Genomic DNA, 24468 nt, shown 5'->3' with positions numbered 1-24468 from the left:
GCTGTTGTTCCCTAGCCTCCTGAAATAGGTAAAACCAGTCACTGTCCCCTTCCTTAGGTGACAAAGCTTCAAAGAGTGGATATCTGCATAACCAGCAGCACTGGAACTTTACATAAATCACTCCTTAGTGATTCTAGTTTCCACAAGAACCCCCATTCCCCGCCCCAGCCATTCAGGAACATAAAGACACACATAACAAGTATTGATACAAAATTCTATAAATATTCCATGTGCCTAAAGCATCTGGCATATCTGAATGTAACTGTCTTTGAAGTTTTCTACGCTTCCAACATCTCACATCTGTCACAAGTAATTGCTCCATCTTTGATTTGATATAACTTCTTACCTTGGGTACCATTTAGTAATAAGTGCCTAGGAAAGAGATTTGTCAGGTTAGAAGACACTGCACACTCTGTTTACTGCACATGGAGCAGCCTCAGGTGGAGATTTCTCAGGCTTCTGGAAATATCCCAACATACTCAGTGGCTTCATAGGGGTGTCAGTATAATCACTCCCATACCAAAATCACATGATCACATTACCAGAGTTGTTCTTATACTAGTAATGTGTTATCTGGTCTTACAATAATCATTCTGAATCTAGGAGTATAGAAGCTGTTCCAAATAGCGCAACTTTGCTTTAGGAAGATATCCCCCCTACCCTATAATCCACATTTCTAAGTGTAATTTGGTTTATAAATAGTATTGTTTTTCTGCATCTATTTCAGCCAACGAAAATCGAAATACGGGAAGATGACATGGAAGATGCAAACTACTCCTATGGTAAGACAATGGCTTCAAGAGCCCTGTTCTGCTCTCATTTCTGACACTCAGTATTGCCATGTTCCTCTAAGAACATGCACATGGCCAAGAGCTGGAAAATACACGAACCTCTGAAATCCAGGAAATAGTTAACAAGATACAGATATTAGAAAACTGGGAAATACACAGGTAAGATTATGTATCTCTGCCTGCCTTGTGCCTCTTCTCTCCCCCAAGAGCCTTAGGACCTTCTTTAGTGACCAATCAACCCCGCCCTTTCTCCACCAAAATCTAAGGCAGCTTGTCTGTCTCCATTACACTGACACTGGATCATCAGCCCCAGGGCCTTCCTAAAGAAGATTGTCTTGCTTCTAATTATCCTACTTAAGGCTTTCCTGATCTACTGAGCCTATCAAGAAAGATGGAGGTGTCTGTGAGGCCACCTCCATCTACTAACTAGAGCAAGTGGAGGAGGGCAAGAAGCCTAGTAAGGCTTACAGAGGGATAGAGGTCTTCACGAAAGCATTCTAAGGTTTCCAGTGCGATGGTGGGCTGGGTTCAGAGGATCCTCCTAACCCTCACAGGTAGGGCCACCAATAAACCTGGCATGGCATGATGCTATTCAGTTGGTGCCTTGCTCTCTTCTTTCGCTGTACGGCTGCTTCGCCACCCCTTACTACTCTTCCCTTTCTGCTGTCACCTTCCATGTTCCACTCCAACACTGCTTTCCATAAGCTGTACAGACCTCCTGCTGACCTCAGAAGCCTCTCAAGAGGTGAGCCTGTTAGGAAGGCTACAGGAGCAGAAACCGGGGCTATTGGTGACTGAAATGGAGGTAAAGTGGAGCAGAAAGGTTAAATCTTTCATAGAATCATAGAATCATAGAATATTAGGGTTGGAAGAGACCTCACAAGATCATCTAGTCCAACTCTCCGCTCAAAGCAGGACCAGCCCCAACTAAATCATCCCAGCCAGGGCTTTGTCAAGCCTGACATTAAAAACTGCTAAGGAAAGAGATTCCACCCCCTCCCTAGGGAACCCATTCCAGTGCTTCACCACCCTCCTGGTGAAATAGTGTTTCCTAATATCCAACCTAAACCTCCCCCACTGCAACTTGAGACCATTACTCCTTGTTCTGTCATCTGCCACCACTGAGAAGAGTCTGGATCCATCCTCTTTGGAACCCCCTTTCAGGTAGTTGAAAGCAGATATCAAATCCCCCCTCATTCTTCTCTTCTGCAGACTAAATAATCCCAGTTCCCTCAGCCTCTCCTCATAAGTCATGTGCTCCAGCCCCCTAATCATTTTTGTTGCCCTCCGCTGGACTCTCTCCAATTTATCCACATCCTTCTTGTAGTGTGGGGCCCAAAACTGGACACACTACTCCAAATGAGGCCTCACCAGTGCTGAGTAGAGGGGAATGATAACATCCCTCGATCTGCTGGAAATGCCCCTACTTATACAACCCAAAATGCCATTAGCCTTCTTGGCAACAAGGGCACACTGTTGACTCATATTCAGCTTTTCGTCCACCATAATCCCTAGGTCCTTTCCTGCAGAACTTCTGCCCAGCCATTCGGTCCCTAGTCTGTAGCAGTGCATGGGATTCTTCCTAAGTGCAGGACTTAACACTTGTCCTTGTTGAACCTCATCATATTTCTTTTGGCCCAATCCTCTAATTTGTCTAGGTCCCTCTGTATCCTATCCTTACCCTCCAGCGTATCAACCACTCCTCCCAATTTAGTGTCATCTGCAAACTTGCTAAGGGTGCAGTCCACACCATCCTCCAGATCGTTAATGAAGATATTAGAATATAAGAACATAAGAACGGCCGTACCGGGTCAGACCAAAGGTCCATCTAGCCCAGTATCTGTCTACCGACAGTGGCCAATGCCAGGTGCCCCAGATGGAGTGAACCTAACAGGCAATGATCAAGTGATCTCTCTCCTGCCATCCATCTCCATCCTCTGACAAACAGAGGCTAGAGACACCATTCTTACCCATCCTGGCCAATAGCCTTTTATGGACTTAGCCACCATGAATTTATCCAGTTCCCTTTTAAACATTGTTATAGTCCTAGCCTTCACAACCTCCTCAGGTAAGGAGTTCCACAAGTTGACTGTGTGCTGCGTGAAGAAGAACTTCCTTTTATTTGTTTTAAACCTGCTGCCCCCTAATCATTTTTGTTGCCCTCCGCTGGACTCTTTCCAATTTTTCTACAATCTTCTTGTAGTGTGGAGCCCAAAACTGGACACAGTACTCCAGATGAGGCCTCTTCAGTGCCGAATACAGGGGAATGATCACGTCCCTTGATCTGCTGGCAATGCTCCTACTTGTACAGTTCATAGCAGTGCATGGGATTCTTCCATCCTAACTGCAGGACTCTGCACTTGTCCTTGTTGAATCTCATCAGGTTTCTTTTGGCCCAATTCTCTGATTTGTCTAGGCCCCTCTGTATCCTATCCCTACCCTCCAGCATATCTACCACTCCTCCCAGTTTAGTGTCATCTGCAAACTTGCTGAGAGTGCAGTCCACACCATCCTCCAGATCGTTAATGAAGATATTGAACAAAACCGGCCCCAGGACCAACCCTGGGGCACTCCGCTTGATATCGGCTGCCAACTAGACATGGAGCCATTGATCATTATCCATTGAGCCTGCCATTCTAGCCAGCTTTCTATCCACCTTATAGTCCATTCATCCAGCCCATACTTCTTTAACTTGCCAGCAAGAATACTGTGGGAGACCGTATCAAAAGCTTTGCCAAAGTCAAGGAATAGCACATCCACTGCTTTCTCCTCATCCACATGGCCAATTACCTCCTCATAGATGGCAATTAGGTTAGTCAGGCATGATTTGCCCTTGGTGAATCCATGCTGACTGTTCCTGATCACTTTCCTCTCCTCCAAGTGCTTCAGAATTGATTCCTTGAGGAGCTGCTCCATGATTTTTCCAGGGACTGAGATGAGGCTGACTGGCCTGTAGTTCTCCGGATCCTCCTTCCCTTTTTTAAAGATGGCACTGCATTAGCCTTTTTCCAGTCATCTGAGCCCTCCCCCGATCGCCATGAGTTTTCAAAGATAATGGCCAATGGCTCTGCAATCACATCCGCCAACTCCTTTAGCACCCTCGGATGCAGCGCATCCGGCCCCATGGACTTGTGCTCGTCCAGCTTTTCTATATAGTTCTGAACCACTTCTTTCTCCACAGAGGGCTGGTCACCTTCTCCCCATACTGTGCTGCCCAGTGCAGCAGTCTGGGAGCTGACCTTGTCTGTGAAGACCGAGGCAAAAAAAGCATTGAGTACTTCAGCTTTTTCCACATTATCTGTCACTAGGTTGGCCTCCCCCATTCAGTAAGGGGCCCACACTTTCCCTGAGCTGCTTCTTGTTTCAACCTTGTTGAATTGATACCTCTGATTAGCTTAATTTCAATTGATTCCCACTTTCTATTCTCAAGTTGTCTTAGCCAAAAAGTATTAGAAAATATTTCTATTTGCAGTGCACATTGCTCTTTAAAAATACATGTGTCGTTAACTTCCTTTTGATATTCAGATTCTCATGTTTGCATTTTCATTGGTTATTGGTTTGTATTTCATGGTCTATCTCTGCAAGGCAAATGATTAAACTTAAGCTTTAATTTAAAATTTAAAACCTTGGTCTTCAATTTCAATTTGTCACTTCCATTCACAGATCTCTCTATTCCATTATTCTATTGAAAAGCAATGTTATCATATTATCCACCTCTTGCTGTAGGACTACATCCTGGGTTCCAAGTGTCCATTTAAAAAAATGTTCCTAACTCTTATTGTGCAAAGATACTCATGAAAATTTACTGTACACTAAGTGTAGCTGATGAAGTGATGTATTCCCAAATCTGCAGACAGCTTGAAATAATAGCTATGGCATAGAACTTCACTGCGGTTTCATGTTGAGGTAATTATCTGTGATGACCCCAAGTGTTTTGCTGAGTCATTGCTTTCCAAGACAGTCTCCCGTCTGGTAGGTACAAACAACATGCTTTGTTACCAGGTGTATTTCCTTGTATTTGGCTGCATTAAAACATGTTTTGGTGGATTGTGACCATTTAACCAGGCATCTCAAATCACTCTGTAACAGTAATTTGTTCTCATTATTTATTAGCTCACCAGACCTTGTGTCATCGATAGATTTTACCAGCCAAGATTTTATATCATTGTTTTATTTGTTGATAAAAATATTGAATATCATTGGACCAAGAACCGATACCTCACGGACACCAGTAGAAATAGCCCCACTCATTAATGTCTCCTTCTTAACAATTACATTTTGAGATCTACCAGTGAGCCAGTTTTTAATACATCTAATATATGCCTTGTTAGTTCCATATCATGTAATGGTTTTTTTAAAATAAAAATGTCATGAAGCAAGTCAAATGCCTTGGAAAAATCCGAAAATACTATATCAGCACATTGGCTTTTATTAACCATAATCTTATCAAAAAATGGCAACTGGCTTGTTTGACAAGATCTTACTTTCGATGAAACCATACTGATGGGGATGCCATTTACTTTACTTTTTTCCATTATTTATATATTGATTTTGGGTGTGTTTTATCACCTCTTCCACATCGCCTTTTAACTAGGATGTTTTTTGTCCAGTATAAAGCTTTTATGTTTGTTTTTGTGGCTTTTTGTGAATCCAACAAGATGTCCTAGAACAATTCCCAGTTTTCGGTATGTACCACTTTAAATTTATGTTCCCAGTCAGTTTTGTCAACAATTGCTTTAAGCTTTGGAAAATTTGCCCTTTTAAAATTCCAAGTGTATTATTGGTTGGTGTCATATTCTGTTGACTCTTGACAACTTCTCTGTGGCAGTTATGAATTATCAATTTGACATATTGAAAAGTGATGGTGGAAATTAATTAATTTAATAAGAAAATAACATATTCTTATCCATATACATGTCCAATACTTTTCTGAATCCTGCTAAACTCTGCCTGATACTTTTGGCAATGAGTTCCACAGGTTCTTGTCAGTTGTGTTTAAAACACCATGAGGAAACGAATTTTTCATTCACTGTAAGCTTTGAATAGTATGCAATAATAAGGTCACCAACTGAAAGATGAGGATTAAAATTTTGAACATCTGCCACATTCCCTGAACACGGTCCATCTTGTGCACTGAGGGGGATCAGGCCCTGAATGAGACAAAGACCTATGGAAAATATATGATCATGTAATTATTCTGTTATAGCACATTTGCACAAGAGAGCAGAATTAAGGTGGCGTGGGCAATCTAAATTCTGGCATTTCCTAACTTTTTATAGCTTGACTTTGTAATTTAAATAACTGTCCTTTAACACAAGGTTTTAACAAAATGTAAATAATACATGTGTTAAACAACAGTCCTTACACAGAACACTAACACCTCACTGTTCACCTATTGCCATGATGAAAAGTGCCCATTCATTCTTTTTCGTTGAGGCATTTTGTCAAATGTTATTTCAAAGTCCATATATATTATGTCAACTAGCTCTCATTTGTATACTATTTTATTGACACATTAAGAGAATTCCAATAGATAAGTGAAGCACAATTTTCCTTTGCAGGAGTATGTTGATAAGATCATATCATGATCATCTTAAATGTTGTATAAATCTCTCTTCACTTATTGTTTCACCCAGTTTACGAGACATGGAAGTAAGGTTCACTGGTCAGGAATTCCCTGGATCAACCATAATGCTTTATTTAAAACATAACTACACTTGCTAACTGCCAGTACTCTGGTATAATACAGAATTCAGTCTAATGCCATGCACTCATCTGTTGGTAGTCCAATAAAGTAAATGTTATCCCTCTTTTTTGCTGTGTCTGAAAACTCAGGAACACTTTTTGAACTTTTGTGAACATAGTTGTTTCTGGATATCATAGTTGATAAACTGTTCTGTCCTATTCACTTGAATTTTGATTTTTAAACAATGCTACTACTTTAGGTACAAGTCATAGGCACCGACTGTGTGGGTGTTCTGGAGCAGGAGCACCCATGTCAAAAAATTAGCGGGTGCTCTGCACCCACCAGCAGCCAAGCCCTTCCCTGCCCCAGTGCGTCTTGCCCATTGGTGGCCCCCTGACCCTCCCAGCACTTCCTGCCTGCCGCAAAACAGGACACTCCAGGAGGAAGTGGGAGGAGCAGGGACATGTCATGCTCAGGGGAAGGGGTGGGAAAGGGGTGGGGACTTGGAGAAGGGGGTGGAATGGGGCGGGGTGGAGCAGGGGAGGAAGAGGTGGGGCTGGGACAGGGGCTTGGAGAAGGGGTGAGTGGGAGCGGGGACTCGGGCGGAGGAGGGGTTGACCATCCACTGGCCAGAAGGGAAGTCACTGCCTATGATACAAGTGATCATGACATGATCACATTTGTTATGCACAAACAGAATAAAGTACAGACGTAATAAATATACTTCTTGTTTTAAAATGACCAATTTCACAAAACAATTATGAACCAAATCAGCTGGGAGGAAGAATTTAAAAAGAAGAATGGGAATAATTGCAGAACTTTTTAATAGATGCCCCAAAAGCCACAATCAAAGAAGGCCACACTGATTAACAAGACAACCTGGCTTACAGGGGAAGCTAAGCCAGCTCTAAAAACAACAACAACAAATATATATCTCAAATACAAGAAAAAGGGGAAGTAGATAATAATGACTATAAATCAGAATCTAGACATTGTAGAAAATTGATAAGGAAAGCAAGAGGAGTGGTAAATACTGATGAGGAGAGGGCAGTCATACAGAGAGATCTAGATCCCTTTGTAAGCTGGTTCAATTCAAACAAAATATGTTTTATTACAGCCAAATGCACCTAAGAACAAGAAACTCAGGCCTTGCCTACTGAGTAGGGCACTGTATCCTCGAAAGCAGTGACTCTGAAAAAGATTTTGGGGGTCACAGTGGACAGACAACTCAATATAAACTCCCAATGCAATGCTGTAGCAAAAAGGGCTGATGTGATCCTTGAATGTATAGACAGGGGAGTGGTGAGTAGGAGTAGGGAGGTGATTTCACCTCTGTATACAGCACCAGTGAAACTGATACTGGAATACTTGTGTCCAGTTCTGGTGTTTACATTTTTAAAAAGCATGTTGAAAAATTGGAGAGAGGGCAGAAAAGAAATACAAAAATGATTGTAGGACTTGGGAAAATGCTTGACAGTGAGAGGACTTGAAGAGTTTGATTTTCAAAGAGTTTAAGTTTATCAAAAGGAAGACTGAGAGATGACTTGATTACAGTGCACAAGTGCCTTCATGGGGAGAAAATACAGGTATTAAGGGCTCATTAATCTAGTGGAGAAAAGTATCAGAGGGGTAGCCGTGTTAGTCTGGTTCTGTAAAAGCAGCAAAGAATCCTGTGGCACCTTATAGACTAACAGACGTTTTGCAGCATGAGCTTTCGTGGGTGAATACCCACTTCTTCGGATGCAAGTATTCACCCACGAAAGCTCATGCTGCAAAACGTCTGTTAGTCTATAAGGTGCCACAGGATTCTTTGCTGCTAGTGGAGAAAGCAGATCATGAACCATTGGCTGGAAACTGAAGCTAGACAAATTCAAATTGGAAATAGGGCACGGATTTGTATCAATGATGATGACTTAAAGAAAATACCCAGGAAAATGGTGGATTCTCCATCCCTTAATGTCTTCAGATCAAGACCGCATGCCTTTCTGGAAGAGATTTTTCAGGCAAACGCAAGTTGTTGGGCTCAATAGTTAGGATCTGGGTGAGATTCTCTGGCCTGTGTTGTACGGAAGGTCAGTCTGGTTGATCTAATGGTCCCTTCTGGCCTTAAACTGTATGGGCTAGATTCACAAAAGTACTTAGGTGCCTCCCTGTCACCTTTGCCTAAATACAACATTTAGGCATCACAGGCATTCACAGAACCCCCACTCAGCTGCCGCTGAACTCTGCAGGCACCTACACTCCCTTGGTGGCTAAATTTCCAGCAAGTAAAGTCCTCTCAGCATCTAAGCTTCACCCTTTCCATGTGTTCACAAAAGCCTAAGTCTAGGCATTGCTGAGCAGTTCAGCATCTAACTCACACCTGGCTATCAGTGGGAATCAAAGTAGGTGTTCCCCAGCCTAATTCACCTGTGGGAGCTGATCTGGCAGGCACTCACTCATGCTGCCTACCAGATGGCATCACACACAAGACAGCTGGAGGAGGAGAACACTCTTCTACCCACCAACCCAGTAGTTTGAGCACTCATCTGAGATGTGAGAGACCTCAGTTCAACTTGCTGCTCTGTCTGATCAGAGAAGGGGCTTGAACCGAGGTCTTCCTCATCCCCCATGCAGTGCCCTAACCATTGGGCTATAGGATTATCTGGGGTGGCATTTTCTCAATTTCTCCTGATGAAGTGGTTCCACTTGGTATAATAATTAAATATTCATTGAAGCAGGGATCTCCCATATCCCAGGATCCTTACCTAACCACTGGGTGATAAAGACATTGTCACTCTCTCTCTCTAGCTCAATGAATGTTATATACCCCGTTTCTATCTTCAAAAAATGGCCCCCACTCTCTTTATGTCAGCCCCTGCACCCGCTAGCCCCACAGTCTGTGGGCCCTCATCAATTCCCATCTTCCTGTGGGGAGGAGGCTGTGGAGGGGTGACTGGTCTGTGTTGGACAGGCAGAGAAGCTGCAAATGGGGATATGATGCTGGGGCAGGGAAGGGGTTAACATGCAGCCGCTGAAGTCTGGGGCTGGGGTAATCATTGCTAAGGAGCAAGAGGCATTGGAGGAGGAGAACTGGGCTATGGTACTGTGACATTCCCCACGGTACATGCTGGACTGCTGTGCCCCTTAACTCTCCAACCCGGGGTGCCTTTTACACTGCTTTGCTGTGAGAGCAACCACTTCTGGTCGGCTCACACACAGCCTCCATCATGTAAAATCACATCTTCCCCCTGCCAGAGAATGGCCGCTTAAGCAGGTGATAGCCTTTTAACATCTAGCTGGGTGCTGGTTTGTCCTTTATTTCTGAGAACCTGGTTTGAGCCTGTGCGACAGGTTGAACCCCCTGGGATGTCACCTGAGGTCCTGGGACACCACTGGGTCAGACTCTTCTGCCAGCCTGGGCCCCCTTTTTGCCTGGACTTGCTGGGCCAGGCTCTCCAGCCTTTTCCAGCCAAGCACACAGGCAAGGCCACACCCAGCTGCAGAGACCGAGATCTGCTCTGGGAAGGCTCAGCTTAAGGGACTTGCCACAGCACCCAGATGTTCACTCCCCTTGGAGAACAAACCCAAAATGATATGAAATTCGCCTTTTCCCTCAGTGTGGAAGAGAGTATGCACAATTTCTTGCCCCCCCCCAGTTAGAAATCACATAAACGGGTTTATATTATAAATCAGAAGTAAATGTATTAACTATAACAGGTGTATTTTAAGTACAGTAACTCCTCACTTAACGTTGTTACGTGGCTGATCTATTAGGGAACAAGTTGATTTAATGTTGCACAATGCTCCCTTATAAGGTCGTTTGGCAGCTGTTTGCTTTGTCCACTGCTTGTGGGATTCTCTAGAAGAGCAGCCCCTCTTCGTGGGGATTAGAACCAGGGCGGGCCAGCAGCCCCCACATCAGCTCCCCTAAACTCCCTGTAAGGTATGTGGCTCCGCAGCTGCCCAGCAGCAGTTATGGGGACCCTCCCCGACTGCCCTGCTGCTCCTGCCCTGCCCTCTGCCTCGGAGCTGCTCCCGGGAGCCTCCTGCTTGCTGGGGTCAGGGCTGGCTCTAGGCACCAGCCTACCAAGCACGTGCTTGGGGCGACACCTTGGGAGGGGGCGGCGATAGGGGTTTGGTTTGGTTGTTTTTGGTTTGGACAGGCGGCACTGGGGCGGGGACTTGGGCGGCGTGATGCGGCGCTGGGGGCAGGGACTTGGGTGCCAGCGCGGCGCCTGGGGCGGGGACTTGGGTGCTGCGCGGCGCCGGGAAGGCAGGGACTTGGGTGCTGCACCGTGGCGCTGGGGCGGGACTTGGGTGCTGCGCGCGCTGGGGCGCGGGACTTGGGTGCTGCGCGCGCGCCTGGGGGCGGGGACTTGGGTGCTGAGCCGTGGCGCTCGGGGTGGGGACTTGGGTGCTGCGCGCGCCTGGGGGCGGGACTTGGGTGCTGCGCTATGGAGCTCGGGGCGGGACTTGGGTGCTGAGCCGTGGCACTCGGGGCGGGGACTTGGGCGGTGCGACACGGTGCTCCGGGGGGCGGGGACTTGGGTGCTGCGACGCGGCGCTCGGGGAGGGGGCGGGGACTTGGGCAACGCTCGGGGGGGAGGGGACTTGGGCGGTGCGACGCGGGTGCTCGGGGAGGGGTTGGTGGCGCTCTTTTTTTTTGCTTGGGGCTGCAGAAATGTTAGAGCCGGCCCTGGCTGGGGGGATGAGAGGGGAGGGTGCTGATATCAGGATGTCCCCCTGACCCCCACTCCATACCCCCGCTCAGCAAAGCGGAGGAGGGGACAGGGCTCAGGGACAGAATGGAGGGAGCTTGCTGGAAGCTGTTGCTTCCTGTCCGAACTGGTTGATCTGCTTAAAAGGGCAACGTACTTGAAGTGGGGTCAACGTACTTAAAGGGCAATGCACATCAATCTCTCTCACTCATGCATGCACCCCCCAGCATTTTGGAACGTCGGCACCTGTGCAGCCATGCATGTGCTGTCAGGAGGAGGGAGTGGGGCGCTCCAGCTGGAGAGCATGGGCTCATCATCATTTCAGTTTTTGCAGGAAAGTGTTTGCAGCTACTGCCCTGCATCTACTGTGTTTCTTCCCTCCTACCTCAATCCATGCTGCCTCGTAGAGTGTGAGGCTACATTAAGAACAACTTATACTGTATATGTATATGTATATGTATATGTATATAATGTCTTTTGTCCGGCGAAAAACATTATCCTGGAGCCTAACCTCCCCTATTTATATTAGTTCTTATGGGGAAATTAGATTCGCTTAACATCATTTTGCATAAAGTCACATTTTTTCAGGAACATAACTACAATATTAAGTGAGGCGTTCCTGTAATTAAAAAGGTAGCTGACAGAACAAGGCATATTACTTAGAAAATAAAACAGAACATGCAAACTAAGCTTAATACACTAAAGAAACTGGTTACATGTAACTTCTCACTCTAAATGTGATTCTAATAATCCTCGTCACAGGCTACACACCCTTCCAGCCTGGGCCCAGTTCTTTCCCCCAGTTCAGTCTTAGTTGTTTCCAGCAGTCTTCTTGGGTGGGGTAGCAGGGGAAAATTGACGACAAGGATAACCTCATTTCCCCCCCTTAAATTGGATTTGCATAAGGCAGGAGTCCTTTGTTTCCTAGTTTGACACTCCAGCTCCTTGTGGGAAAGTACAGAATTCAAGGTGGGTTCCAATATCAGGTGACATGGTCACGTGCCTCTGTAAGGCGCCTGAAGCCATCCTTCACAGGCTGACCCACACGTCCACAGGAAGATGAAGCTCTTTTGCAATTCATTGTCAGCACTGATGGCCCCATTGGCGCTGTCTGGCTTTTCCATTGTTGTATCTGAAGTGTTAGCAGTGGGAGTAACCCAAAGCAGCAAACATGAAATACAGATACACAGGTCATACAAGCATGATACATACATATGAATGGGATAATCATATTCAGCAAATCATAACCTTTCCAATGATACCTTACAAGAGCCATCTTGCATAAAACATATCTTAGTTATGCCATATTCCTACCACAAAAATATTTTCATAAAAATATGGAGTATAATGTCACATCCTGCTTTTCTTAAACTTGGAGGATGTTACAGTGATGATGCATAGAACAATCTTATAACGTCACATACAATGTTGATACACATATTTTACTGACTATAATGTTCTACAGGAACAAAGGACTCGAAAAATCTGGCTAGAAATCTGGCATGACATAAGAAGGCAGCAAATCACCACAGAGAATTCCATAGGTGGAAAGAGCTTGAGATGAGATTAAGATTAAAGGCCATCATAGATGATCAGCATCAAGAGAAGATTGCATCAGAGTCTCTTTACTGGAAAAATGTTCTGAAAAGGCTCATTGCCATTGTGAGAATGCTTGCTACCTAAAACCTAGCACCGTGTGGCACTTCAGATCAGCTGTATGTGCCAAACAGTGGAAACTTCCTTAAAATTGTGGAGCTGATGGGTGAGTTTGATGCTGCAATCCAGGAGCATCTAAGAAGAGTCACCACCCAAGAAATGTACACACACCACTACCTTGGAAAAAGAATTCAAAATGAGATCATACAGTTACTGGCAACAAAAGTCAAACAGAAGATTGTGACAGATCTGAAGTCAGCAAGATATTACTCTGTTATTCTGGACTGCACACCTGACATCAGCCATACGGAACAAATGACTTTAATGGTGCGTTTTGTAACAACAGAACCTATTGACCATATCCCTGCAATGGTGACTGTCAGAGAGCATTTTCTAGAATTTATTGACATTGATGATACTACAGGAGCTGGTATGACAAATGTGCTTCTTAAAAAGCTGGAAGATAGGGAATTGCGATAGCTGACATGAGAGGTCAGGGCTACAATAATGGTGCCAACATGAGAGGAAAGAACAGAGGAGTGCAGACATGCATCTGAGTTAAACCCTTGAGCTTTTTTTGTCCCTTGCAGTTCTCATTCATTGAAGTTGGTGGTCAGTGATGCAGCCTCAGCTTCTAGTGAGGCTGCTGAATTTTTAAATGTAATTCAAAGCATCTAGGTATTTTTCTCTGCATCAAATCATCAATCGCAAATTTTGAAGCAACATCTGGGAACATCCTCTCTGACACTGAAACCACTGAGTGCCACACGATAGGAAAGTCGAGTGGAGTTGATAAAGCTTATTAAACACCAAATTGGGAAGATAGATGATGCCATAGTTGCCATTATGGAGGATAATGCTATGACAGGAACTGTTTGTAGGAGAACAGTGGCAGAGGGAAATGGAATCACGAGAAACATACATAACTTTAAATTTCTGTGTGGCTTAGTGTTGTGGCATGACATACTGTTTGAAATAAATGTTGTAAACAAGAGGCTCCAAGGTGTTGACCTTGATATATCTGGAGCAATGGAACAGCTGGACAAAGCAAAGTCATACCTACAGTCTTACCGGTCAGATGAGGGATTTCAAAACATTCTGAAGAGTGCACAGAAGTTGGCAGAGGAACTTCATACTGAAGCTATTTTCCCACCCATTCAAGAATACAAGAGTCACCGAAGAAGATGACATTTTGATTATGAAGCACAGGATAATCCCATAATAGACCCCAAACAACAATTCAAATTTGAATTCTTTAACCAAGTGCTAGATTGTACAATACAGTCAGTTGAAGAACGTTTCATGCAGCTCAAGGAACACAGCAGTATATTTGCAATGTTGTATGATATTACAAAACTCCTCACTATACCTGAAGAAGGCCTGCACCAGCAATGCAGGGCACTAGAGACAGTGTTGACACATGATGACATGTGCGATATTGATGTGAGTGATTTAGGTGATGAACTGAAAGCCCTTTCAAGATACATTTCAGCAGGATCAACTCCAAAGGCTGTTCTGGAATAAGATGACCACCCTCTTTCCAAATGCTTTTGTTGCTCGGTGCATGCTTCTAACACTTCCTGTAACCGTTGCCAGCGGAGAACGCAGCTTCTCCAAGCTGAAGTTAATAAAAACACAGAGTACAGTTACAAATAAAACAAAGCTAGAACACACTTCTAAGTGACTAAGCTTAATTTCAGCATGTTACAGTCCTTTGTCGATGGTCAGGTCTACAGTCAAAATGCTGCAGTGGCGCAATTGCGTTGGGGCAGCTGCACCACTGTAGCGCTTCAGTGAAGATGCTACTACCCTGATGGGAGAACTTCTCCTATCAGCTTGGTTAATCCACCTCTGGCAGAGGTGATAGCTCTATCGACAGGAGAAGCCCTTCTGTCGGCACAGCGCAGTCTCCACCGGCAGTTAGGTCAGTATAACTGCATTGCTCAGGGGAGTGGATTTTTCACACCTCTGAGAGATGTAGTTATACTGATGTAAGTTTGTAATGTAGACCTGGCCTAAAACAGTTTTCTCACCCTCCAAGTTCTCTTGCAGATCTGCTGATTTTCAGTCAAATCAGGATCCAGGTTTTCATGATTCTCCCGCACCTTACTAGGGGTTTTCTCAGTGAATGGATAACCAAAATGTCCTTCTGCGGCTCCTTATATCCTCCCCAAAGTTCATTGTCTCAAGAGTCAGGATGAACTCCTGAGGTTCAGACTCCTCAGTGTGCAGATGCCATGCTGACCCCTTGCACTCCTGGTAATTGATGTTTATCCTGCAGTTTCTGATGCAGATGAACAGCCCAGTGTCTTTGGCCTCACTCTGCTCAATCTATGTTCAAGTCAGGGAGATAACTACCTTTGTCTGGAAGAAAACCTGTTTTCCCTTTCTTTGGTTACAGACTCTAAAGCATAATATCAGAGAGTATCCATAAAGCCAACATCTAGTGTTTACACACACATTTCACAGTGATATTAGTGACCAGTGTGTTACCAGTTTTCATGTGATATCCCACAAGACACATTTTTCTAGTACAGTAATATTATATACAATCAGATGATTCAGTTGCATATTCTTTGTGGGTTCTGCCCCCCATTCTGTCCTTGGGATGTCTGGACTCTGATTGGCACACAGGGACCATCTGTTTGTCTGTGTCTGTAGAGCATGCAGCACAATCTGACCCTGATCCATGACTGGACTTTCTAGGCACTACTGCAATATATGCATATAATAGTAAAAATAATTATAATTATTTTGTATTAGATGTAATTGGGTCAGTGTTGTTGTTTAAATAAATCACTAGTTATATGTATACGTTTTATGAAACAGACTAATGAAGGGTGCAATTTAGAAAGGAAAAAATGTATTACAATTGGAAGTTTTTAAAGAAGAATTTACTAGATGTCACTGTGATGTGTTTCTTTGGCATTCCCCCACCCCAAAGGATGTTAAAGTTAATTATGGTCACTATTGCTGACCAGTTCAGCTATATTCATCTCTTGGACCAGATCCTGTGCTCCACTTAGGACTAAATCAAGAATTGCCTCTCCTCTGGTGGGTTCCAGGACCCAAGAAACTTTCATTTCAGGTGTCTAAAAAATTTATCTCTGCATCCTGTCCTGAAGTGACAGGTACCCAGTCAATATGGAGATAGCTGAAATCCCCCATTATTATTGGGTTTTCTGTTTTTGTAGCCTCTCTAATCTCCTGCAGCATTTCACAATAATTGTCACCATCCTGGTCATGTTCTTCAAATTTTTCAAATATGGCATTTCTATCTATAGAGATTCTATGGTATTGATTGATTCATTTCAGGTCATTACTTTATTAGTCTCTAGTTTCTCCTTCGTATACAGTGCCACTCCCCCACGAGCAAAACCTATCCTGTCATTCCCATATATTTTATACCCTAGGATTACAGTGTCCCATTGATTATCCTCTTTCCACCAAGTTTCCTAGCCCCTTTTACCTAGCCCTGAGGATTCCTTCTGAGACACTGGGTTCACTAACCCCTCACTAAGCCATTAATCTGACCTCAGTAATATGCAAGGCTTTAGAACAAATTTTAAAAGAAAGAATAATATAAGACATGGAGGAAAATGGAACATGGAATGCAATGTGACAGGTATTTACCAAAGATACAGCATGGCAGGCTAACCTGATATATTGCTTTGATAACTGGGGCTTTAGACAAGGGAAATGTGGTAGATCTAATCTTGCCGGACTTCAGTAAAGCATTTAGTACAGTACCACATGTGAAATTATTAGTTAAACTGAAGAAGATGGGAATCAGTACAGGAATTGTAAGGTGAGTATGGAACTAGATAAAGGGGAGATAATGGGTTGTGCTGAAAGGAGAACTATAAGGTTGGCAAGAGATTACTAGTTGAGTTCTTCAAGGATTGGTCTTGGGACTAATTTTATTTCATATTTTCTTTAATGACTGTGGCACAAAAAGTAGAAATGTGCTAATGAAATTTGCTGATAACACACAGTTGGGAGGCATCATCAATACAGAGGAAGATCAGAATATTTTACTGGAAGAATTTAATGACTTTCAGGACTGGAGTAATAGAAATGGGTGAAATTTAACAATGAAACTGCAAGGCCACATATTTAGAATTTCAGCTTATGGCAGAATAAGAATTTCTGCCATAAGCTGATGCCAATCAGTTAGAAATGACCGACGAGCAGAAAGATGTGGTGAGGCTATGAAAAAGGTATATGCAATCCTAGGATGTATCAGGCAAGGTATTTCCAGTGGAGACAGGGAAGTATTAATGCCATTGAACAAGGTATTAGTAGGACCTCTGTGGTGTTTTCGGGTTCAACCCAGGCCAGTAAGAGGTTGGTCACCACCTTGTCCTGTAACTCTGGGTGTCTTAATTGCTATGACTAACAGCCCTGACACCAACAGCCACCCTACAAGCATGCAGGCCACACCCTGGCTTCCACCACCCAGTTGCTTTGTGCAGAGTGACCTCAACACCCCCCCAGTCCTGAATTTCCCCCAAACCATCTCCCTGAAGTTTCCATCCCTCTCCTGGAACAGTCACAGAAATAATTAACGTCATTGCTTCTTTAAAGATACAATACACTGCAATTCATTAGTTTAGCTGGGATTTGACAAACACTCTTATTTCAATCACAGACCTGTGTTGGTTTATATTAAAAGTAAAACAAGTTTATTTAACAAAAAGTCTTAAGTGTAAGTGATCCCCTGTATAAGGAATAAAGATAGAAAGTGTTCCAAGCAAATAAAAGTAAAACTATGTTTCTAAGACTAAAACTTAATTTCTGCAAGTTACAATCTTTGCCTAATCTTTGTCTCAGCTATGTCAGTTCCCAGAGACTTCAACCCCCTTGGCTGAAGGACCCAACTTTCTGTGATTTCAAGAGCTCTGGCCAGGGCCGGCTCTACAATTTTTGCTGCCCCAAGCAGCCAGCTGAATTGCCGCCCTGGGGGGCAGGGTGAGGGGGGGAAGGGCTGGGCGGCTTAGGGCGGCAGGCTCTTTTAAAGGGCTCTGGGCTGTCAGCCACGGGCAGCGCAGAGCCTTTTAAATCCCAGCCGCGGCGGGGAGTCAGAGCCCTCTGATTCCCAGCCGCGGCTGGGATTTCAAAGGCTCTGGGCTCCCGCCAGAAGGCAGCCCAGAGCCCTCTGATTCCCGGCCGCGGCTGGGAGTTCAAAGGCTCTGGGCTCCCCCCGGCGCAGGGCAGCCCCGATCCGTCTGACTCCCAGTCCCGGCTGGGATTTAAAGGGCTCTGGGCTGCCCGCGGCTGCAGGCAGGGGCGGCGCTAGGGTTTCCGCCTTGCCACGGGGGTGCTTTGGCAGTGGCTGGTCGGCGGCTCCGGTGGACCTCCCGCAGGCATGCCTGCGGGATGTCCATCGGGCCATCTGCCGCCCTCTTGCAGGATGCCGCCCCAAGCAGGCGCTTGGCCCGCTGGTGCCTGGAGCCAGCCCTGGCTCTGGCCCCTTGAATCCCCCAAGTGATGGATGCCAAAATGTGTTCTCCTGTCTCCTTATATCTTCCCAAGCTCACTGTTTTGTCCTGAGACCTCTTGCTGTTCTCACATTGCTGTGGTCTTCCCATTCTCTTGCTGATTTGTATGTAAATGGAGCTTCCATTGTTTTGGTTCTCCCCTGCTTAATTTACACAGGAGAGAGGTAGATAGCTGTCATCCCTCCTGTCTGGCAGAAAACCTGTTTCTCCCTGGGTTTGGTCACAGACTTAAAGCATAGTATCAGTGGGTATCCATAATTCCTCCTATAGTGTTAACACATACATTTCATAATGTTATTAATCACAAGTGTGACACAGGCTTTCATGAAAGACCTTACTTGATACAATTTTATAATACAATAAGACTGTATACAATCAGTTGATTCAAATGCTTATCATCTTTATAGTCTAAATAAAGTTTCTCTCTCTTGCTGGGGTGTAGACAACATGTTGTCTTTTCCCCCGCTTGTTAGCTTTATTTACCTTATGTGTAAATGAACCTTCATTGTCTCTGCCAGACAACCAGGCTGGTCAAACAAGCAAATATCCATTCCAGCATGTTACCAGTTTGTATATGATACTTTACATGGCACTTTTTAGCCACAGATTATGACAAGAGTGTGTTAGGTCCAGTGATTATATCAGGCCTGACAAGAGTTGCTGACACAGAGTGGTGAATCACCAATGGGCCTCTGGGTCACAACCTCATCTCGAATACTGGGTACAGTTGTGGTCAGCTATGTTAAAAAAGGATGATTTCAGACTGGAACAGGTGTAGAGAAGAGCTACTAGGTTGATCAGGAAAATGGAGGGTCTGGCTTATGAGAGATAAAGAGAGTGTGACTTGTTTAGCCTAGCAGAATGCAGGCTGAGAGGGGCTATAATCACTATCAATACATTAGTGGGGAGCTATTGATGCTAATGGACAATTTGGCACAAGAACAAATGGATATAAACCAACAAAGAATAAATTCAGGCTGGGAATTAGAAGAAGGTTTCTAACCCTCGGAGGAGTGAATGTGTGGAATAGCCTTCCAATAGGAGTCGTGGGGCAAGCAGCCTAAGTGGCTTTAAGAAGGAGCTTGATAAATGTATGAACAGGATTATGTGACAGGTTTCCCTGAAAGAGCAGGGAACTGGACTCATGAGGTTCCTTTCCATTCTAAGTCCTAATAAGCCATGGAGACCACTGTCAAGTATGTCACCAGACTACTGACAATTCCCTTTGCTAGAGGACATCCTTGTGTTCCTCTGCTGACACCACTTACAGAACTCAGCACTGAAATGAGGCATATTTGATCCCTCAAGGTAGATGTGCACCTCTCCTCATATCACAGTGACAGTTCTGTCAATCTGCTCCAACTAATATACCCACTATTCAATACAGCTACCCCTAATATCCTGAATTGCGGCTTGAATGCATGCAGCTAACAGCTAGAAGTAAAATCTTTGGAGCACAACACAAACAATGGCGCATTCGCTTAGTCATTTCTTATAGCTTCCTATGATGGCACCACCCTTAAGGAACCATTCTAGTATCTATTGACAGCTCTGTGGGATGGGGGTGGAGGAAGAGGGGGTCAGAGTTAAGTTTGCATTACAAGGATGGTGTGTATTTTAACTCTTCATTTCCTGGTTTTCAGAGGTTTAAGTTTATCAAGTCGCCAAATTCTGGAAGAGCATGAGGCAACACTGGACAACCTTAACGCTGTATTAACAAAATGTTTGGGTCATTAATTTCAATAAGACTTGCATTAGGCTGCATTAGATATGTTGTCTTGTCTATCTGGATTGCAAATGTCACAGTTCAAGGTTAGTTGCATCTTTGATCTCTCTCAGTGTCTACGAGTGCAGCTGTCCAGGTGACAGGCCTCTTGTCTACACCTGTCCTGGGGTGCAATCCCATGATTCTCCCACTTTGAGACTGAGTTCCTGGGCTGCAGCATCCTGTATACACACTTTGATTCCTCTGCAGGCCCAACTGAGTGTGAGCCCTGCTCTTTTTCCCTCTGGAAGCTGTGACCAGCGTATGAATACAGGAACAGCAAAGAGCCTTTTCAAATCTTAACAGTAGGAATCAAAACATAAAAAGAAAAGAGTTTTTAACACAACAAACAGCATACAGTACATGCTTCTGTTGTACCTAAAGTTTAAATAGGTTTAGCTTATCCAGGTACCCTTGCTTCTGGGTATCAAGGATTTGCCCCCTTGGCTAACATCTCCCCTTTGAGCTTCAGGGACTCAGGTGTTTAACCATTCCCAAACTCTTTTTCTCCCTGTCTCTCTTGAACCTGCTCCCACTGGTTTATGCATCTCACCAGGGGTGGCTGAAGGTAACATTTCACAGTTAATAGCCGGTGGTGTTTGCTGAGGAAATCTTATCTGGGCTATTGTTTCTTCTCCTGTTGGCCTGCCAAATAACTCATGTCTGAATTAACTCCTTCAAATGCCATAGCCAATAACATAACAAGCAGGCAAACAGACAGAACATATAATATTCATAAAATATTACTGGCATTTTCCCAGTCCTTCAGAGTAAGCTCTTTGGAGGAGGGATCTTCCGTCTCCAAGGACTTGTCTCCATGGAACTTTAGCATGTGGCAAGCAAGGATGTGAATCTGCACTGCACTAGCTTGCTATGCAGTAGGATCCTGTGTAGATACAGCTAGAACTCAGTGAAAGTCCCAGAGAGAGCTTTGACATACTCCTGTTTCAAACTGGAGAACATCAAAGTGCACTCTGGAACTTTCACTCCATTGTAGTAGTGTCCACCTGAGGCATTACTGTGTGGCAAGCTAGTGTGCTGTAGATTAACCCCTTGACTTGCCATGCATTAACATCTCATGTAGTCAGGCCCTAAAACATTTTAACTCACATGTTGTAAAACGCTTGTGTAGACTGAGATTAATACCTTTAGAATGTGTGAGCTGGTTGTGGAAAATCCTAGGCTCCCCTCTAGTGTTAGTTACAATTTTTTAGCTAACACATTTTAAAACATGACTTAATTTTCCTAGTCTAGACAGGGTGTGACGGTGCTGCCCATGGGAGCCAGCTGAGGTCACTCAATCAGGGTGAACTGCAAACAGAACGGGGCAGACAAACCCCAAACGCTGGTGGATATTCAAATACTTAGATTCACCAAGCCAGCACAAAATAGCTTCTGTAGCACCTCACTGGTTACTCAGAAGTCCAAACAACGCAGTTCCCTTAAAGTGCCCAGCCTCAGGCCTCCGTCCAGACACACCTGTCAAACATATGATGATGATTCCTGAAAATCTCATCGCATCATATAAAAGAAAAGGTTCTTCCAATCCCAAAGGATCAGCCACATACCCAGGTTCAATTATAACTTAGATCTTACCCAAAATACACACTTAGAGCCAATTCTTATTAACTAAACTAAAATTTATTTAAAAAGAAAAGAGAGAGAGTGTTGGTTAAAAGATCAATATACATACAGACTTGAATTCAATTCTTGAGGTTCAGATACATAGCAGAGGTGAGCTTGTAGTTGCCAAAAGTCCTTTTAGAACTCTTTTTGGATTTTAAACTTTTGAAATAAACCATGACAAACAAGGGAAACTAAGCTAAGATTTCCAGTTTAACAAACTATTCATGAACTATTTTTTCCATGATTGAAGTAAGCTGTACTGACTGGCTGGTATACTCTCTCTCTCTTGTTCCCAGCACAACCTGATCTAAGAATCATCCTTGTTGGTAAAACTGGAGCTGGGAAAAGTGCAACAGGAAACACAATTCTTGGTCCTGACAAATTTATTTCGGATATCTCATCCTCTTCAATTACGCAGGATTGTGAGAGACAGGAAGCGGTTGTTAATGGGAGGAAAATTACGGTGGTTGATACTCCTGGCCTTTTTGACACTAAAAAGAGTAACGAAAAGACTTGCCAAAAAATACATGAATCTGTTAAACACCTCTCTCCAGGGATCCATGCTATTATTCACGTCATACAGCTGGGTCATTTCACCCAAGAAGAAAAGGACGTGGTCAAAGAGATACAAAAGATTTTCAATTTTAAAGCAAATAAGTACATGATCATCCTGTTCACCCGAAAAGAAGATTTAAGGAGAAAAACACTGGATAAGTTCTTATTAGATGGTGACAAAGATCTTCAGAGTCTGATTCAGACTTGTGGAAACCGATGCCTCGCTTTCAACAACAGAGCCGAAGGAACAGAAAATTCTGCTCAGGTTTCTCAATTGCTTAAAATGATTGATGCCATGGTGCATGGAAACTGTGAACAGCCCTGTTATACTGAAGAAATGTTAAAGACAGACAAGTCATCTCTCCAAACATTTTGTTCTACACGCTAATTGATTACACTCATCCGAGACAGGGGTTTATTGTAGTTTCTACCATTTTAAAATTAGGTTTGGAAGACTTCTTTAATGTTAAGGTTTTTATTGGTACAAAAATCTTAGAACTCCCTCTGCCCCCATTGTTCAGTGAATTAACAGTTACACTCTTGGAAATGTGAGTTTGTGACTCCTCCAACTTGAACTAAATTTTCAAAAATGTAAAATTGCTGCAGGCTTGTGACGATGGTGCCCGTGGGAGCCAGCTGAGGTCACTCAGTCAGGGTGAACTGCAAACAGAATGGGGCAGACAAACCCCAGACGCTGGTGGATATTCCAATACTTAAGTTTACCACGCCAGCACAGAACAGCTTCTGTAGTACTTCACTGGTTACTCAGAAGTCCAAACAACGCAATTACCTTAAAGTACCCAGCCTCAGGCCTTTGCCCAGACACACATGTCAGATATGATGATGATTACTGAAAATCTGATCTCATCATATAAAAGAAAAGGTTCTTCCAATCCCAAAGGGTCAGCCACACACCCAGGTCCAATTATAACTTAGATCTTACCCAAAATACACGCTATAGTCAATTCTTGTTAACTAAACTAAAATTTATTAAAAAAGAAAAGAGAGAGAGTGTTGGTTAAAAGATCAGTAAACAGACAGACTTGAATTCAACTCTTGAGGTTCAGATACAAAGCAGAGATAAGTTTGTAGTTGCCAAAAGTCCTTTTAGAAATAGTCCATAGGTAGAGTCCAATGTCTATGTTCAGGGTGACTCCAGTCAATGACTGGGGAATCTCAATTCTTATGGCTTAGGGTTTCCCCTTCTTGAAACCCAGAGCAGATCTGAGATGAAGAAGGATCATGTCCCAGGGTTTTTATACATTTTCCAGCAGCCTCTTGGCCTGAGAGAATAAGCTTAATCGTCTGTCTCCCAAACATCCTGGCAATTAGCACAGGGTAATGTATCCATTAAACAGTTTATATACACTTTATCACAACCTTCAAAGAGACAAAGGGCAGGTGGTAGCGAGATGCCTCACAACCCTGGGTGCCCCCGGGAAGCGTCGCAGTCCTGTTTCCCTGAACAGCAGCAGGAACAAACTTTGCCCAGGCAGCCCCTCTTTTGCAGAAGTTCCAGAAAAGGTGTCTCAGCTTGTTCCCAGCAAGAGCTGTCTTTTAATCGCTGCTTCTCTCCAAGGACACACAGAGACTCCGTCAGCTTTACTCTAAACTGCTTAACCCAGCCTCTGCAGCTGGAACCTGCAAAACCCTTTGAGCCACACATGCCTCAGCTGTGGCCACATGACTCAGGGCCTCAGCCTCATGATACCCCATGAAGAGGCTCTCGGCGGTTACTGGCATTACAGCCTTTCTGTGCAGTGACAAAGAGCTTTGTTGATGCAGAATTAAGGTTGTCTGGTGATATCTCCAGCCCTCCCAGAATGTCAGTGTAAGCAGGCTCTGAATGAGTTCTCCTCTGACAGCTAACTGGAAGGGGGAGAGACTTCAGCAGCAAATTGTATTTACATGAACACACCTACTCTAGGTATGCAGCAGACAGAGCTGTGTTGCTCAAACTGATTAACTTTGGCTGGTTTAAACTAAATGTGTTAGTCTCTAAGGTGCCACGAGGACTCCTCGTTGTTTTTAAAGATTCCGTGGCAGGAAAACCTGAGGTGAGTCCTGAGGTGGTGAATTGCTCAGGCAGATGGAACCTCACCAAAGGCGGGAAAACCTGGCTCAAACCGGTTCTCCAACAGCCTTTGAATGTTCCAGAGAGTGAAGGCAAAACCCAAGATGGAGCCCA

General features: G+C 44.1%; 1 protein-coding gene across 1 annotated transcript; it reads left to right on the top strand.

Moving 5' to 3' along the window:
• The first annotated feature begins 747 nt into the window (after positions 1 to 747).
• On the top strand, positions 748 to 22956 carry LOC120393783 (GTPase IMAP family member 7-like). Its single transcript, XM_039518275.1, has 2 exons — positions 748 to 782; positions 22022 to 22956. Exons 1-2 carry the CDS (start codon positions 758 to 760, stop codon positions 22666 to 22668), a joined length of 672 nt encoding a protein of 223 aa, XP_039374209.1. The 5' UTR covers positions 748 to 757; the 3' UTR covers positions 22669 to 22956.
• The last annotated feature ends 1512 nt before the right edge of the window (positions 22957 to 24468 follow it).

The sequence above is a fragment of the Mauremys reevesii genome, unplaced genomic scaffold, assembly GCF_016161935.1.
Source record: "Mauremys reevesii isolate NIE-2019 unplaced genomic scaffold, ASM1616193v1 Contig3, whole genome shotgun sequence".
Taxonomy (NCBI): domain Eukaryota; kingdom Metazoa; phylum Chordata; order Testudines; family Geoemydidae; genus Mauremys; species Mauremys reevesii.
Note: the sequence above shows the minus strand (reverse complement) of the source record. Positions and strands in the feature narration are given on the sequence as shown.

What these genes read in the sequence shown, in the direction of transcription:
- LOC120393783 (XM_039518275.1), top strand. Translation starts at nt 758, where the DNA reads ATGGAAGATGCAAACTACTCCTATG. An exon ending in AGATGCAAACTACTCCTATG is followed by an intron (nt 783 to 22,021) that starts GTAAGACAATGG and finishes TCTTGTTCCCAG; the next exon opens with CACAACCTGATCTAAGAATC.